General features: G+C 35.3%; 3 protein-coding genes across 6 annotated transcripts in view; 1 reads left to right on the forward strand and 2 right to left on the reverse strand.

Annotated features, from left to right (window-relative positions):
- LOC116170367 overlaps nucleotides 1-13669 on the forward strand; it is a 631383-nt gene that overhangs the window by 176478 nt on the left and 441236 nt on the right. The gene's annotated exons all lie outside the window — the stretch shown is intronic.
- On the reverse strand, nucleotides 1339-3837 carry LOC116170435. 3 transcript variants are annotated; one of them, XR_004145234.1, is made up of 6 exons: nucleotides 3180-3303; nucleotides 2937-3066; nucleotides 2460-2885; nucleotides 2213-2380; nucleotides 1570-2161; nucleotides 1340-1514 (listed from the first exon to the last, which is right to left on the reverse strand). XR_004145234.1 is itself a non-coding variant. In XM_031486834.1 (5 exons), exons 2-5 carry the CDS (start codon nucleotides 3054-3056, stop codon nucleotides 2081-2083), a joined length of 795 nt encoding a protein of 264 aa, XP_031342694.1. In that variant the 5' UTR covers nucleotides 3057-3066; nucleotides 3180-3303; the 3' UTR covers nucleotides 1339-2080. The 3 variants fall into 3 exon arrangements, 2 of the variants coding, with proteins under 2 accessions (XP_031342694.1, XP_031342707.1); XM_031486834.1 differs by having other exon boundaries at nucleotides 1339-2161; XM_031486847.1 differs by lacking the exon at nucleotides 3180-3303 and adding an exon at nucleotides 3741-3837 and having other exon boundaries at nucleotides 1340-2161.
- On the reverse strand, nucleotides 3098-9306 carry LOC116170273 (neurexin-3-like). 2 transcript variants are annotated; one of them, XM_031486562.1, is made up of 9 exons: nucleotides 9050-9306; nucleotides 8115-8900; nucleotides 7946-8065; nucleotides 7716-7894; nucleotides 7488-7659; nucleotides 7197-7444; nucleotides 5162-5459; nucleotides 4962-5102; nucleotides 3098-4889 (listed from the first exon to the last, which is right to left on the reverse strand). In XM_031486562.1, exons 1-9 carry the CDS (start codon nucleotides 9060-9062, stop codon nucleotides 4498-4500), a joined length of 2349 nt encoding a protein of 782 aa, XP_031342422.1. In that variant the 5' UTR covers nucleotides 9063-9306; the 3' UTR covers nucleotides 3098-4497. The 2 variants fall into 2 exon arrangements, with proteins under 2 accessions (XP_031342422.1, XP_031342414.1); XM_031486554.1 differs by having other exon boundaries at nucleotides 3098-5102; nucleotides 9050-9304.

A 13669-nucleotide genomic window follows, 5' to 3' on the forward strand; every position in this document is an offset into this window, starting at 1 on the left:
TATTTTATTACGAATACAATGATGTACGGCACCTTAGACTATGGAAGAGGGTGTGTGTCGGACATATTGTTGGTGCACAAAACTGTGTTTGTTTTCTGTATACTATCAGCAGTTTATATCTTCAGCCATGCGTGACCAGTGGCGTACCTCCATTGTACCTTTTGTATAATATTATAATGAACAGAGAAGACATGCATAAATTTATAACGTATCGGTTCATTTGTCGAGTCGTGTATATGCCACTTACAGAAACCATCAATTAATTATTTTGACATTTTGTCAACGCCTACCACTATTACAAAATGTTAAAAATTTAATAAGACTTTTTTCAGACTTAAATAATAAACAATGGTGGTTCCTTCAAATGACATAATAAAGAACTAGTGATCTATTGAAGCCAGAAGCGCGTACAAGGATCGAAAATACTTACCTATTTTAACTATTGTAAAGTCGAATTTTACAAAATGCCAAAAATGATGATTTCCTCGAGCAGTAGAGTCCTCGGGGACCCTAGGCAGCTATAGGGTGTTCAAGACAAGTTGGCTATTTTAAAATTGTGGCCAGTGGCGTACACGTATGCAGAGTCGAGGAGGGTATATCTACAGTCTGTTTCAAATTAAGTCGGTAGGTACTGCCATTGTAATAAATATACAATGGTACTACTATTGCTCACTTTCCTAGTTGTAGAGTTAGTAAGACGGTTAAATGATCAAAATTGTGTAATTTTGTCTACTGAATCCAAATTTGATGTAATAAAAAAAAACAAAACAATATCGCATTTTTCAGATTACAACAAAAATGTAACTTTTTATATGGCAGCGTATATTAAATTCTCTACAAAAGTTCATAATACACCATAACCAAACTACTATTTTCATGGATAACTAGATCGAAATGAAAATAATTGAAAGATCTTGGTTATTTGAAGTAGGTACATATTTTGGGTATGATGCATTAATAACTTTTACAGAGAAATTAATAGGTACGCTGTCATATGATTCATATAAAAAAGTTACATTTTTGTTATTATCTGAAAAATGCGATTTTGTTTTTAAATTATAGATTTGGATTCAGTAGAAAAAACACAAAATTTTGATAATATAACCGCGCCGCCGTTCTAACTCTACAACTAACAAAGTTTGCAATAGCGCCGACTTAATTTAAAACAGACTAATATTTTTCAATGCCAACCACTATTTTTAGTGCATTTATTAATAATTAAACAAAAAGGTTGCAGAAAAATCATACAATCCATCAATTACTTAAAAATTGTTTAATCAACATTGGAATAACAGAAAGTGTTTAAATTCACAAAAAAAACACGAGTAGAAGACCAAAACCCAAACGAAGACATGGGGGAATGAAATTAGCCAAGCCAATAGACATAATTGAACATTTAAGCACAAGAAAAATTATAATACTTACCAATAATGAATAACTTAAGAGCATGGAGATGGAAATGTAGAGGTATTCAGTTCTATATACCTTGTGCTTGACTGCAAAAGCAGAATGGTCTAAGACAATAGACATAATTGAACATTTAAGCACAAGAAAAATTATAATACTTACCAATATAAGATATTATTTGTTGTAAGTTATACCGAGCAGTCATAATTTAAGATTGTTTGTGAGATGACTATTTACAACTGTTTTCTTGATGGAAAAATTGTGGATACAAAATGCTCCCTAGTGAACTTTTCATTTTGTTCATGATAGAATAGAAAAACCCCTTTCCATGAACCCCCGGGGAACAATAACCCCCCCCCCCCCATGGCATTTTTTACAGTTTGATGATTTACACGTTCCCATGTGGATTCTTTTCTAAAGCAAACTCATACAAAAATTCTTAAAGAATTTAAATTTAATAGTGTAGGCTATTTGTAGGTCTAGGTTTTTTTTCTTAATTTTCCTGGAGTGCATAGGTACCTATCAAATTGTTTGGGGGTTATTGTTCACGTTTGGGGGGTTTACTGTCCACTGGTTATTGATCCGGGGTTTATTGTTAATGGATAGGGGTTTTTGTCCTAGTAGGTATATCAAAAGGAATAGAAAAAGAAACTTGATTTTGAAATTAATTTAATTACAATCTTTTGCAGTAGGTATCAAGTTCTTTCCAATTCAACCCCTTAATGTCCTTATCTCTTTCTGTAAGAACTGAATCCTAAAACATAAATATTAAAAAAAAACACCAACCTTTTTATAACACCCTTACCATCCATTTAAAAAAGTCTGATTGTACAGATAACCACTTACTATGCAGGTGTACTACCTTAGAAACTTCCTTAGATTTTTCTAAAAAGCTGTTACATTCCTTTTCATTAGTTAAGGCGCGAATTTCTAATTCACTCAGACAATAACTTACATTGGTATCAACTTTGTTCTATAAATTTACACTGATTTTTCAAATGAATAAAACAAGTAGATAATAAAAATAATTTGAATGAAGTATCAATACAAACCTTCAGCAATAATTTCTTGATAGCCTCCTGATACTCCCAGCACTGCCTGTTATTATACTCAATTTGACCATCAATCCACTGCATCATATTTTCAAGATCCTCGTTATTTTTAATCTGTTTTACAACAATGTTACTATCTTCTTTGCTATCTGATGATGTATCCGGAGAGGAGTGTGACTGTTTGTTTGGATTAAACACAGATTTATTAATGATGTCTTGTATGCGATTGTTTAAAAACTCATTTGCAATCAAATATGCAAGTGCAATGAGTAACTCTCGACTTCCACACGACATATCTTCGGGCAAAGAGTAAAAATGGAGACTTTTGTATTTTAACACTTTTAGGAAATAAGATTTCACATACGTTACGGTATTTTCTGAGTTAACGTCTACCATTCTGCTAAGAAGTCTCCAAAATGTTTTAACCTGCAAACTTGTCAAATGAGCTCGATGGAATCACGCATTAACAGTCCTTACATTCTGCACTTCGGATTTATTGTATTTGGCCAAACGAAAATTTTCCGCTTTCAAGCTCACATTGTACAGATGATTAAGATGTTTGCATAATATAGAAATAACAATTTTGATGTCTGTCATGGTGAAGTTTCTGCAAGGGTTTAAAGTTAACGAAACAGTACTTATTTAACATCCAAATATATGCCATTTTATTATAGCTCTAACAAAATCCAAAAGTATAATACAAAATGCTATTCTACTTACAACTTTATACACAACGTATAGATAACAACTAACTGAAAATCAAAAGATCATAATGGCATAGCTAACTTTCTCATATTGCTATTTATTTATGCAAGTTTGTCTTTGCACAATTTTAGTGTAGGTAAGGTAAGTAGGTATCATTATTATTATGCAACTTTATCGTGTTAAAGTGTCTTAAACTTCAATAGATTTCTAGGTTTTAAAAAAATTTAAAAACAGGCACGGATTGAAAACGTTACAAAATATAATATGTTAGCGAACAACACAGATGATAGGGATGGGATGAAGCACATTAGTGACATTTAACAAAGAAGGCAATAAATAACAGCACTTTGGGTGTACTTTACAAACCACTATCCTAAACCAAACTAGCTAATATTCTAATCCCAAAAATTTACATCTACTGTTACTTGATATGATATGATATTAATAGTTGCAATATGCAGTCTCATTTTCAAGTTTTACAGTTTGATAGTCACTGAAATGTACCTATAAGTAGACAAATTTGTTTTTATAAAGAGCCACAATTTTAACATCATTATGATATAAAAGTAAACTTACCAAAAATTACTATTTGTTTGTATTGTAAGCGTTGTTTATTATTGATTTATTCTGTGTTAAAGCTATGCTAACCTGCAATTCTTTCAATCAGTAGTCCTCAATCAATGGAATAAGGCGTGATGTCGGTACCTTTGACGCCTTCATATTTTACAATGATCTCAAAACGTTTAGAAATATGTGGTTATCAAAGGTACCACACAAGAACTAGCAAATGTAGTCGATGGTTAGTGTAAAATTCAAATAGAGCAGATGAGTAGAAGAAAGAACCCGTGCCTGTGATGGGTGATCTAAATCTGTTCTTATAATTGTAAATCTTAAACTTAAGATGTAATTAGTTGTTGATGATACATTACTGCAATTTTGTGAGTATTTCTACTTAACTAGTCAATAAACACTCTAGTAACTGGCGGACATGTCAATGAAGTGAAATATTCAACAGTTACAAAGAATTAAAGATCTGGTTTTTATCAAAAATAGCACTTATATTTGGATTTGGAGGTGCTGTTTTACAAAACCATTAAGTGCTTAGGAACCGATTCGCATGCAAGGCTTTTTTTATTTAATTCTCTGTAACCGTAGTTAAAGTATATGGTAATATTAAAAATGAGTACTGGAAATGACGTCAGTTTTTGGTAGATCTAATAGTCAGATATCACTTCATTTCACTTATCTTAATGATATACCCACATAGGAGTTCAAGTTCATTCAAGGGATCACGACAAAATGGCTCGGAGTCTTTAGAAAAGAACGATAACACTTACACGTACCACTCTTTTATATCTTTGCTATCGCGTTTCTTAGATTTGGGAACTGGTCCTCTATCTCCATTTCTTAAAGCACCATTCATTGTATAAGGTGTTTGTCCGTTTGTACTACCCGCATTACCCAACAGGGCGGCATTAGGGCCCTGTTGGTAGCCCTTACCATCGTCGACTTTATACGAACGGTCACCCCGAGATTTAAATTTAAGTATAAGGAGAATGATTAGAATTATCGCGATCAACGCCCCCGCGGTCACGCCGATGATTAACGATATTATCTCGGATGTTTCTGAGCTTACGCGCTCGGGACGTTTCTTTGCAGGTGGTCTTGTGGTTTGGTAGAACGTTGGATAATCGGCTCCGGGTGGCTGGTACTTGATTGGCGGTTCTGGAAGTTTATCAATAGGTGGCGTACTTTCTGTTATAACCGCTGATCCGGAGTGAGTGGATTCAAATGTACCTGAGCTGGTTGATCCATCAATTTGGTTCGTTGTTCCCGTACCAGCTTTAGAACCAGTTCCTTCTGATGTTTCACCGTCCGTTGTCCCTGACTCGGCAGTACTGGTGTTTGAGGTCTCCGACGTGACGTGCGGTACAGTTTCTAACAGAAAAAAATTGGATTAGCCAACATTATTTAGAAAAAGCAAACGTAAGTTATACCCGTCCTAGAAGAGGCAGTAGTAGAAGAGTCCTCGGATACTTCACCAGAACCAGAACCGATATCTGGACAATCTTCATCATCGCACGGCTTTCCACCTTCTTGAGGTTGACGATGCGGCGATTTTGTGGTAGGGGGTGGGCGGGTTGGCGGAATATAAACCGGAGTGATCAAATCGTCACTACCCGAACCTGCATCAGGCAGAGGCGGACATTCGTCCTCGTCGTCACCGTTACAGCCCGATCCTGCGCCGCTAAAAACTAGATCGTCCATTACACCTGGAAATCCCGACGCTGGAGTCTGAAAATTAAAACAGTTACGTACATAATCTCCGTGCCGCACAGGCTAGTGCACTTTTTTTATTAACAACCCCGTTTTCCGTTTCGGCGGTAAATTAGAAGTTGTCCGTCCGTCGGCACCTACTTCTGTGCGTCGTGTTGAATTACTTTTAGGGGAATTGTTCCGAGTCCTGAATTTTTTTGCAACAGGTAGGCGATACTTTGAAGGTGTGCCAGACGGGCTCAAACTTCGCTGTCTTAAGGTGGGTTGGTGTCAGATTTGGCATACGATGCCTTTAGTAGTGTCAAGAAAAATTTTTGAAATTGGAGAAGAGGGAGGGGGTAAACACAACGTTGTACCATTTTATGGTATTCTAATGAAAGTCCCCATCAAAATGAATTGGTTTGTGGGAGGGGGGGGGGGGATTAATTTTATCTTTCATAGTATTCTAGTTCAAGAGAGGTCTCAAAAAAGGAATTGTTTTCTATCAACTGCTACCTTCTATCAAAAGACCTTGCAAAACACGTTCGAAACTTACTCGCGCCTTCTTTCTACACTACAGTTTACTGCACGGTAAAATTGATTGTTGTTGTTTACTTGAGACACTTCTATTTTATGTTCCAAGACTGACAAAAGTTGCACAATTAAAGAGTACTAATTATCATGCTGTAAAGAAAACCCGACAATTCCGATTACTTCCGAAGATATGCCAGAATAACTGAAATTTGCCGATGCTGTTATTTTATATTTTTCTGGCGTTATTTGAACAGATAGAAAACAATAAAAAACACTTTCTCGTTGCCGTTGCAATAAGAAATAAAAATAAAATTTTTTTGAAATATTCGTTTCTTCTAGAATGTTTAAGAATCTTTTAGAAAACTTCTTAGAGATCCACGAAACATTATTATTAATCCGTTTAATGATTCTTCAAGATGGTGCGGGAACAAAGAATATCAAAATAAGTGCATTTTAATACTCACATGTGATGTGCCAATGTGGGCGTTGTCTTACGCTTTTGTAAACCTATTGTCTTAATTTGCACGTAGCCTCATTCAAGGTAGTCTATCGTAGACTAATTTACAAAATCCACGTTTGGAGTACGACACATGTTCTATACATCCCATGCGAATGTTGTTTTTTAAAAATTGGAAATTCGTTTTAAAAGGAAATAAAGGGTTTTTTGTACTTGTTTATGCCTTTTTTCATAAACTGACATGTTCATTCTGCCTCTATCAACAACTCAAAAAACAAAAATTGTAAAAGATTCTTTACATTCACTAAATTCAAAAACGTAGTAGAAAATGAAAATATAATCGCAAGGCGTAAAACGAGCCCGTGTGGAGCAGTGGAGACTGCGGTACCAAGGGTCCTTGGTTCGAATGCGGGAGCAGACTTGGCGGATACTCTGCCTAGTTAAAAATAAGGACCACAAAACATAAAGAGAAAGAACTCGTGAAAAAAATCGGAAGTGCATAGCAACAATCCAATTAAGTTTCAAATCGGAATAATGCGGCTTACAACACCTTCTTGGTACCCTATACCCTGTAAAATGTATAGATTCCAAAACAACACCCGTGTCGACGTCACGCCATCAAATCGATCCCAAACTTAAAATTTAGCTGATCACACCGAAACATGATAGCTCTCATTCTATTGGTCTTTCCGTACCCTGTCACAAGGTCAAATTTTACGTCTCCGACACTTTCAAATATAACATTCAAATTTCCCGTCAGGTCTGAAAAATTACTGTAATCTTACTTGTTGCATTTTTTGCAGATCGTTATTTTCAATGTCTTGCCTATCTAAAATACCAGTCATCAGCTGAACGTCACCTCGAATCGACGTATGTATGTCCTTTTCTGCCGCCAAGTCCAAAATTCTCATACCGTTGACGACAACCCCCGCTACTATACCCGAGAAAGGTCGCTCTATCCTTGATTTACCCTTACTCCATTTTCCTCCGATCTGAATTTGAGATTGACTATTGAACACTTGCAATTGATGCCCTAAAAATGAAAATAGCTCCAAATCGCCAAAGACCACTTTTACCTGTGGGGTGATTGGTTTGAACGTTGTAGTCATCCACTTGCAATGTCGCATTAGAACCCGAACGCTTAAATCTAACTACGTGATATGTATTGTCATTGACTTTCAGTGATATTTCTCCAATTGGATGATCGTGCGTCCCCAAATTATATACCATGAAGACATTTCCTTCGACCTAAAAGTGTGCATACTTACTAGCGAGAAACTACACTAAGTTTATAATTAACCTACCACTTCAAGCTCGATGTAATCATTTGATGTACCACTAATTATTCTCATTATAACCGTATCTGCTTTAGAAGTGATAAATCCCAAGGCGATGATGTCGTCTTGCATTTCAGGCCTACGATCCTCAGGAAAAGTGTACGTTATAATTCCACGATTAGGCCCAAATTCGTAAGCCACAGATTCTGGACGAAGCGCAACATGTCATATGAAACCCTAGCACAAAATCAACTCACCATCAGAACACGTTGGTCCCGTAAATGAGGTCATATCACAATCGCATGTGTACGAGTGCCACTGTTGGACACAGACACCTCCGTTAGCACAAACGTTATGGCTGCACTTAGTGGATTGCCCTAAGAAATTGAGTGAATCAGAAGAAGCTTGATAAATCACTGAGTCTACCTTCACAACCAGCGGTCACCAACGAACTATGGACCACAGCATCTTCCATGATATTCGGAGATTCGCCATTTAAATCCAATCCAGCGATGCACCCTTCAAATCCGTGTCTGGATTTGACATCCTCTTGGGGCAACTGTGCGTATAAATCTTTGTGAACACCACCCAAATATAAAATACCATCCAGTTCCAAATTACCCGTACCTTGATTTACGGCTATAACTATGTTATCATCAACCATTAGAGTGTGCTGTTTTAATGAGGGCCTGCGAATGCCCACTGTATGCCATCTATTATCGTTCAATCGTGTCGGAACTGTATCTGTTAATTTCACAGAACCGTCACCGACATTTACGATGTAATTGATATGACCGTCGACCAATTCGACTGCCACGAAATCTTCTTTACGTCCCCCATTAAACACAATTAGACCGTTTGCTTCGCGGGTTTTAAACATAAAATCAATATGAATACTAGAGTAAGCACGTAGCATTGGTAATCCAATAAACGTATGTTTCGATCGAAACGTCACAGGCCGATGTAGATTGTCCGTTGCTCTTTTAATAAATTTGGCCGCAACCTTAATTGTAGGAAAACCGGAAACCCTCTGATCGGTACTGGAGGAACGAGCCAATTCTATGTATGGAATGTTGTTGAAATAAAACTGCTGGATCTCCCCGATAAAATTTGGAACCGTGGTAGTCATCGTGATTTCTTCTTCTTGATGATACAGTCCGCCGAGATGAATTGTTCGCCATTGCAGAGCGTTGTGTTTTCCTAATGTTTCGGCTGTAAAAAAAAAGATTTCAGTATATGGAGAGTCTAAACACGCATAGGCGTGATAATCTAATTTAACAAATATTTGACGCATAATTTGTAGATGAAACGGTTAATTACGTGAAAACTTTGGCATTATTACAAAGTGAATACATACCTACCCACCGTATACATATAGAAAACTAATGAATTACATTAATAAATATTGTATAATGGAGTATTGGCATGCCAATGTTAATGCATTAAAGTTGTTTTTACGTGCCTCCATATTCATCATAAAGCTTTATTGATTTTCTCATTATGGCGTTTAGGATTTTACATGTCACCGCGTATCCCAAAATAGAAGTTGCATGCCTGTTTTCGTAAAATACGTTTTGAAAGCAAGCACCTTTAAAAAAATCGCAATTTCCCGAACTAATTGAATCTTTCAATTTCACGCGGTCATTAAATTAAGGCTGGGATTGCCTGAAAAGAGAAGTACCCATAGTAAAGGACAAAGTTTTTTTCGTTAAAATGTGCTGGTACCTAATAATGAATAGCGTAACTACAGCAGTTTTCTATACAAATATTTAAATAATTATACTCTCTTTAAGTGGGCCCCAAACAACACAGAGGGTGCTTTAAAAAAATGCAATTTGATTTGCATAACCACACGACAGTCGACAAGAAGATACAAAACACAAACGCAAGGTCGTTCACGGCTCCTTACAGACTGCTAGGTTAACAAAATTATAATTAGTTCTCTACCACACATAACTTGAGGAGAATAATGAACCGCTTGTAACGTAACTTATGAAGTAAAAATCGCGTAATTATTGGCATGGGGGACTTTCAAAATTAAGGTCGTAAAATTGGTTCACAAGTGGCGACAGGGGCTTTTTGTTTGGGAGGACCCTCAGTAAAACTCTTGATTCCTTCACTTAATGAAATTCAATGTCATTACGAAGTGTGTTTGTTATAACGATCCTAGTGCCTATTCAAATAACAGGTAACGAAGACTTTGTAACTAACAAAATGTTATTACAGTAAAGACGCGTTTTGACTTTTAGGACTTGGAAAAGTTCAACCATATTTTCGTTTTTTTTATATTGTTCTCTGAAACGGTAGGGACATTTCGAATTAGAACAAGCAAAAGCTTTTATGGAGAATGGATTTTTGTCAAAAAGTATAGTAAAAGTTTTTCTTCTTGTAAAGTCAATCCGGGGACATACGGTATACCGATTTTTTTTTAATTTTTTAGCCGTTTATACCTAAATATACATTTGTTCCCAATGTCTTACATTCGAGGGATGGTGTTTTGTAAATTAGTAATTGACAGGCTGATTCGAATTCGAGGGCCACCATGGGAATCTCGGGAAATGTAAGAGATAGGTAGGTGGTAAATTTGGCAAAGTTGTGTATTTTGATGCTTAACAAAAACAGTTTTGAAACTGAAAATTCTGACTACTTTCGGAGATATCCGGAAAAAACGAGATTTTGAAAATCGTTTTTGTTTTTTACTGAAGTTAATAGTTATTTACAAAGATATTTAATAATAAATGACACATTATTATGGCCACTTTTTTCCCTCTACAAGATGCTACTTTTTTTTTATTGACGATTTATTTGGAGGTACATCAACCTTTGTTTTTAGCACCTTAAAGATTACATTATTATTTTTTTACAGTTTATTGATGAGGTCGGTCACCTTAAGGTACTGGACTGTGGCAGTAAGTGTGGCGGAGTCATTAGAATTTAGGGCTTCCTGGAGATGCTACTTTTAAATTTGAAGTTTGACGTTTCGTCTCCGGTTAACTATAATCATTGAATAAAAACACTATAAGAAGCCTAACGCTTATTCAATGCTATAAACAACTTTGTTTCTTATGGAAGTAATTTTTACTTTTTGTGTGATTTGATAGTGAATTTTTTTCTGATTTCAAAAATGTATACATCAATGTTTTTAATGCTTGGAAAACATCTTTTTTGCCTTTGTCTTAAGTAACGTACGTAAGTAGTTTCTTGCGTTTTTACGAATTAACGTTATTTCTTATTAAAACTAGATGATGTTACCATCAAGGGTAACTTTGTCAAATGTAAACTACCTATCTCTTACAGTTCCCGAGATCCCCATGGTGGCCTTTGAATTTGAATCACCCTGTATAGGTCAATTATTACACATTACACTACTATAAACTGACTAAACTAATACTAATAATATGTAATAGGTACTATCATTGAATAAAGAGCTTTATTCAATGGTACTATTGAAGTTCAAAAAATTTAATTTGCAACAAGGTATGGATTATAAATTACGGATTTTAATCTGCAAAGTGCAATAACTAATAAGCAAAGATAAAGAATAAGGAAGACGGTCAAACAAATCGCATTACAAATAAACACCCACACAAGGTCGCAACTTGCCAGACATCAACAACAATATACAACACTCAACAGCCCTTTGTTCTAAAAATAACGTAAAATTTTGATATTTGTTATAAAGGAATGTTACCTATCCCCATTTCTATTATTTATTTCATAAAACGATAGGTAGAGGTAAGAGGAGGTTACCTTTTGCAATGAATAGGAAAGAGAAACCAAATAAATTTCGAAGCAAGTAGTTGACAAAATAAAAATATACCAGTGAACGATCTTTTTCTTGCTGTCAGCAAATTCTTTTACAAGCAGGCTCTGTTTAACCTTGAAAGAGAATCGCTAAATGATTTAACATAGGCAACTTACATAGCCTGCTAGTTTTTTTTTGCTCGTAAATTTTTGTCTTTTGTTATCCCCATTACACAGTACTAGCTCAACGGTACTAGCCTAGTTAAAAAGTAAGAACAACTCCATCGCAAGATAAAAGCGCTTAGGTACCTATTTCATATCTTTATCGTATTTTTTACCGACTTCATGAAACTCTTGGTGGCACCCTCTGTGAGAAAGAAGCTACACTGTTGACCGCGATATTAGTCACAGCTAGGCATGGGATTTTTTTTCGATATATCGATAGGTATCGATAGTTATCGATATATCGAATAACAATAGGTAGAGCTAAAAAAATCGATATATCGATACTTATCGATAAGTATCGATATATCGATACCTATCGATATGTCGATAACTATCGATATGTCGAAACTATCGATATATCGATATGTCGATAACTATTGATATATCGATATGTCGATATCTATCGATATATCGATATGTCGATATCTATCGATATATCGATATGTCGATCACTATTGATATATCGATATGTCGATAACTATCGATATATCGATATGTCGATAACTATCGATATGTCGATAACTATCGATATATCGATATGTCGATAACTATCGATATGTCGATAACTATTGATATATCGATATGTCGATAACTATTGATATATCGATATGTCGATAACTGCACGATAAAATTATGTTCTTGTTGAGATTTCAACGAGCGCTACTATTTTTATAATAAAATCCATTTTCGGGTTTACTCTCGTGTAAATTTACTATTTTTAGTTGCTCGACGTTTCGGAAACTTAACTTTGCTCCCTTTCTCAAGAGAAGCGCTACGTCACATCATCATCCATGCCAAATAAACGCAGTAATAAAATCTTTAGAAAATAGATCTTTTCGTCTTACTGACGATTGCTCAAAAAAAGAAGCACTTCAAAAACTTGAACAACATGTTGCATCAAAATGGCTACTTTTTAGATAAAATAAAGAAGACAATCAAAAGGTGTAATCATGGCCTATGTATCGGTATCTGATTGATGGTTACAGAGGACCAGTCACAAAAAACAGAAAAAGCTAAGAACACTTCAAATTTAGATATACAGTTTCAATTGATTGACATTTACGAAATCTAACAAAAAACTCTTGATAAAGATAGCAAAGAAATGTCGAGTAACTATTAATGGTCACTTTACACGAGAATAAACCGGAAAATGGATTTTATTAATAAAACTCGATAAGATAACTATCCCTGTCGATAACTATCGATACGTCGAATATTTCTCTCAAATGAGGCGTGCAATTACCGCTTAATTACAGCGGTAATTGCATTGTAGAAAGCTAAAGAGCCCTGCGATAATTGCACAGTTAATATGGTAACTCCATTAAAGTTGCAAGAACTGCATTGGGTTATTTTCATATTTTGTTAAAAGAGCCCTCTTGTCTTGTCGGGCTCTTTCGCCAAAATATAAAAGTAAACTCATGCAGTTTTTAGACACGCTTTCAAAAAAATTATCGGTAATATTATATCGATACCTATATATTAAAAACTATCGCCATAACGAGAACTATCGATATACCGAAACTTATCGATATAGCGGCAGTTATCGATCTTTCGATAGTTATCGGTGTATCGATAACCATCGATATTTCGATAATTATCGGCATATCGATAAGTAAAATATATCGACAGGTAAGTACCCGATACTTATATCGATAGGTGAAAACAGTTATCGCCCATCCCTAGCGATAACTATCGACATATCGATAACTATCGACATATCGATATATCGATAACTATCGACATATCGATATATCGATAGTAATCATATATCGATAACTATCGATATATCGATAACTATCGAAATATCGATAACTATCGTTATATCGATAACTATCGACATATCGGTAACTATCGATATATCGATAACTATCGATATATCGATAACTATCGATATATCGATAACCATCGATATTTCGATAATTATCGGCATATCGATAAGTAAAATATATCGATAGGTAAGTACCCGATACTCATCGATAGGTGAAAACAGTTATCGCCCATCCCTAGTCACA

Source organism: Photinus pyralis, unplaced genomic scaffold (assembly GCF_008802855.1).
Source record: "Photinus pyralis isolate 1611_PpyrPB1 unplaced genomic scaffold, Ppyr1.3 Ppyr1.4_LG1, whole genome shotgun sequence".
Lineage (NCBI taxonomy): Eukaryota > Metazoa > Arthropoda > Insecta > Coleoptera > Lampyridae > Photinus > Photinus pyralis.

What these genes read in the sequence shown, in the direction of transcription:
- LOC116170435 (XM_031486834.1), bottom strand. Translation starts at nt 3,056, where the DNA reads ATGACAGACATCAAAATTGTTATTTCTATATTATGCAAACATCTTAAT. An exon ending in ATAAATCCGAAGTGCAGAAT is followed by an intron (nt 2,886 to 2,936) that starts GTAAGGACTGTT and finishes ACAAGTTTGCAG; the next exon opens with GTTAAAACATTTTGGAGACT. An exon ending in CAGACTTTTTTAAATGGATG is followed by an intron (nt 2,162 to 2,212) that starts GTAAGGGTGTTA and finishes TTTATGTTTTAG; the next exon opens with GATTCAGTTCTTACAGAAAG.
- LOC116170273 (XM_031486554.1), bottom strand. An exon ending in ATTACATCGAGCTTGAAGTG is followed by an intron (nt 7,660 to 7,715) that starts GTAGGTTAATTA and finishes GCACACTTTTAG; the next exon opens with GTCGAAGGAAATGTCTTCAT. An exon ending in TCAAACCAATCACCCCACAG is followed by an intron (nt 7,445 to 7,487) that starts GTAAAAGTGGTC and finishes TTTCATTTTTAG; the next exon opens with GGCATCAATTGCAAGTGTTC.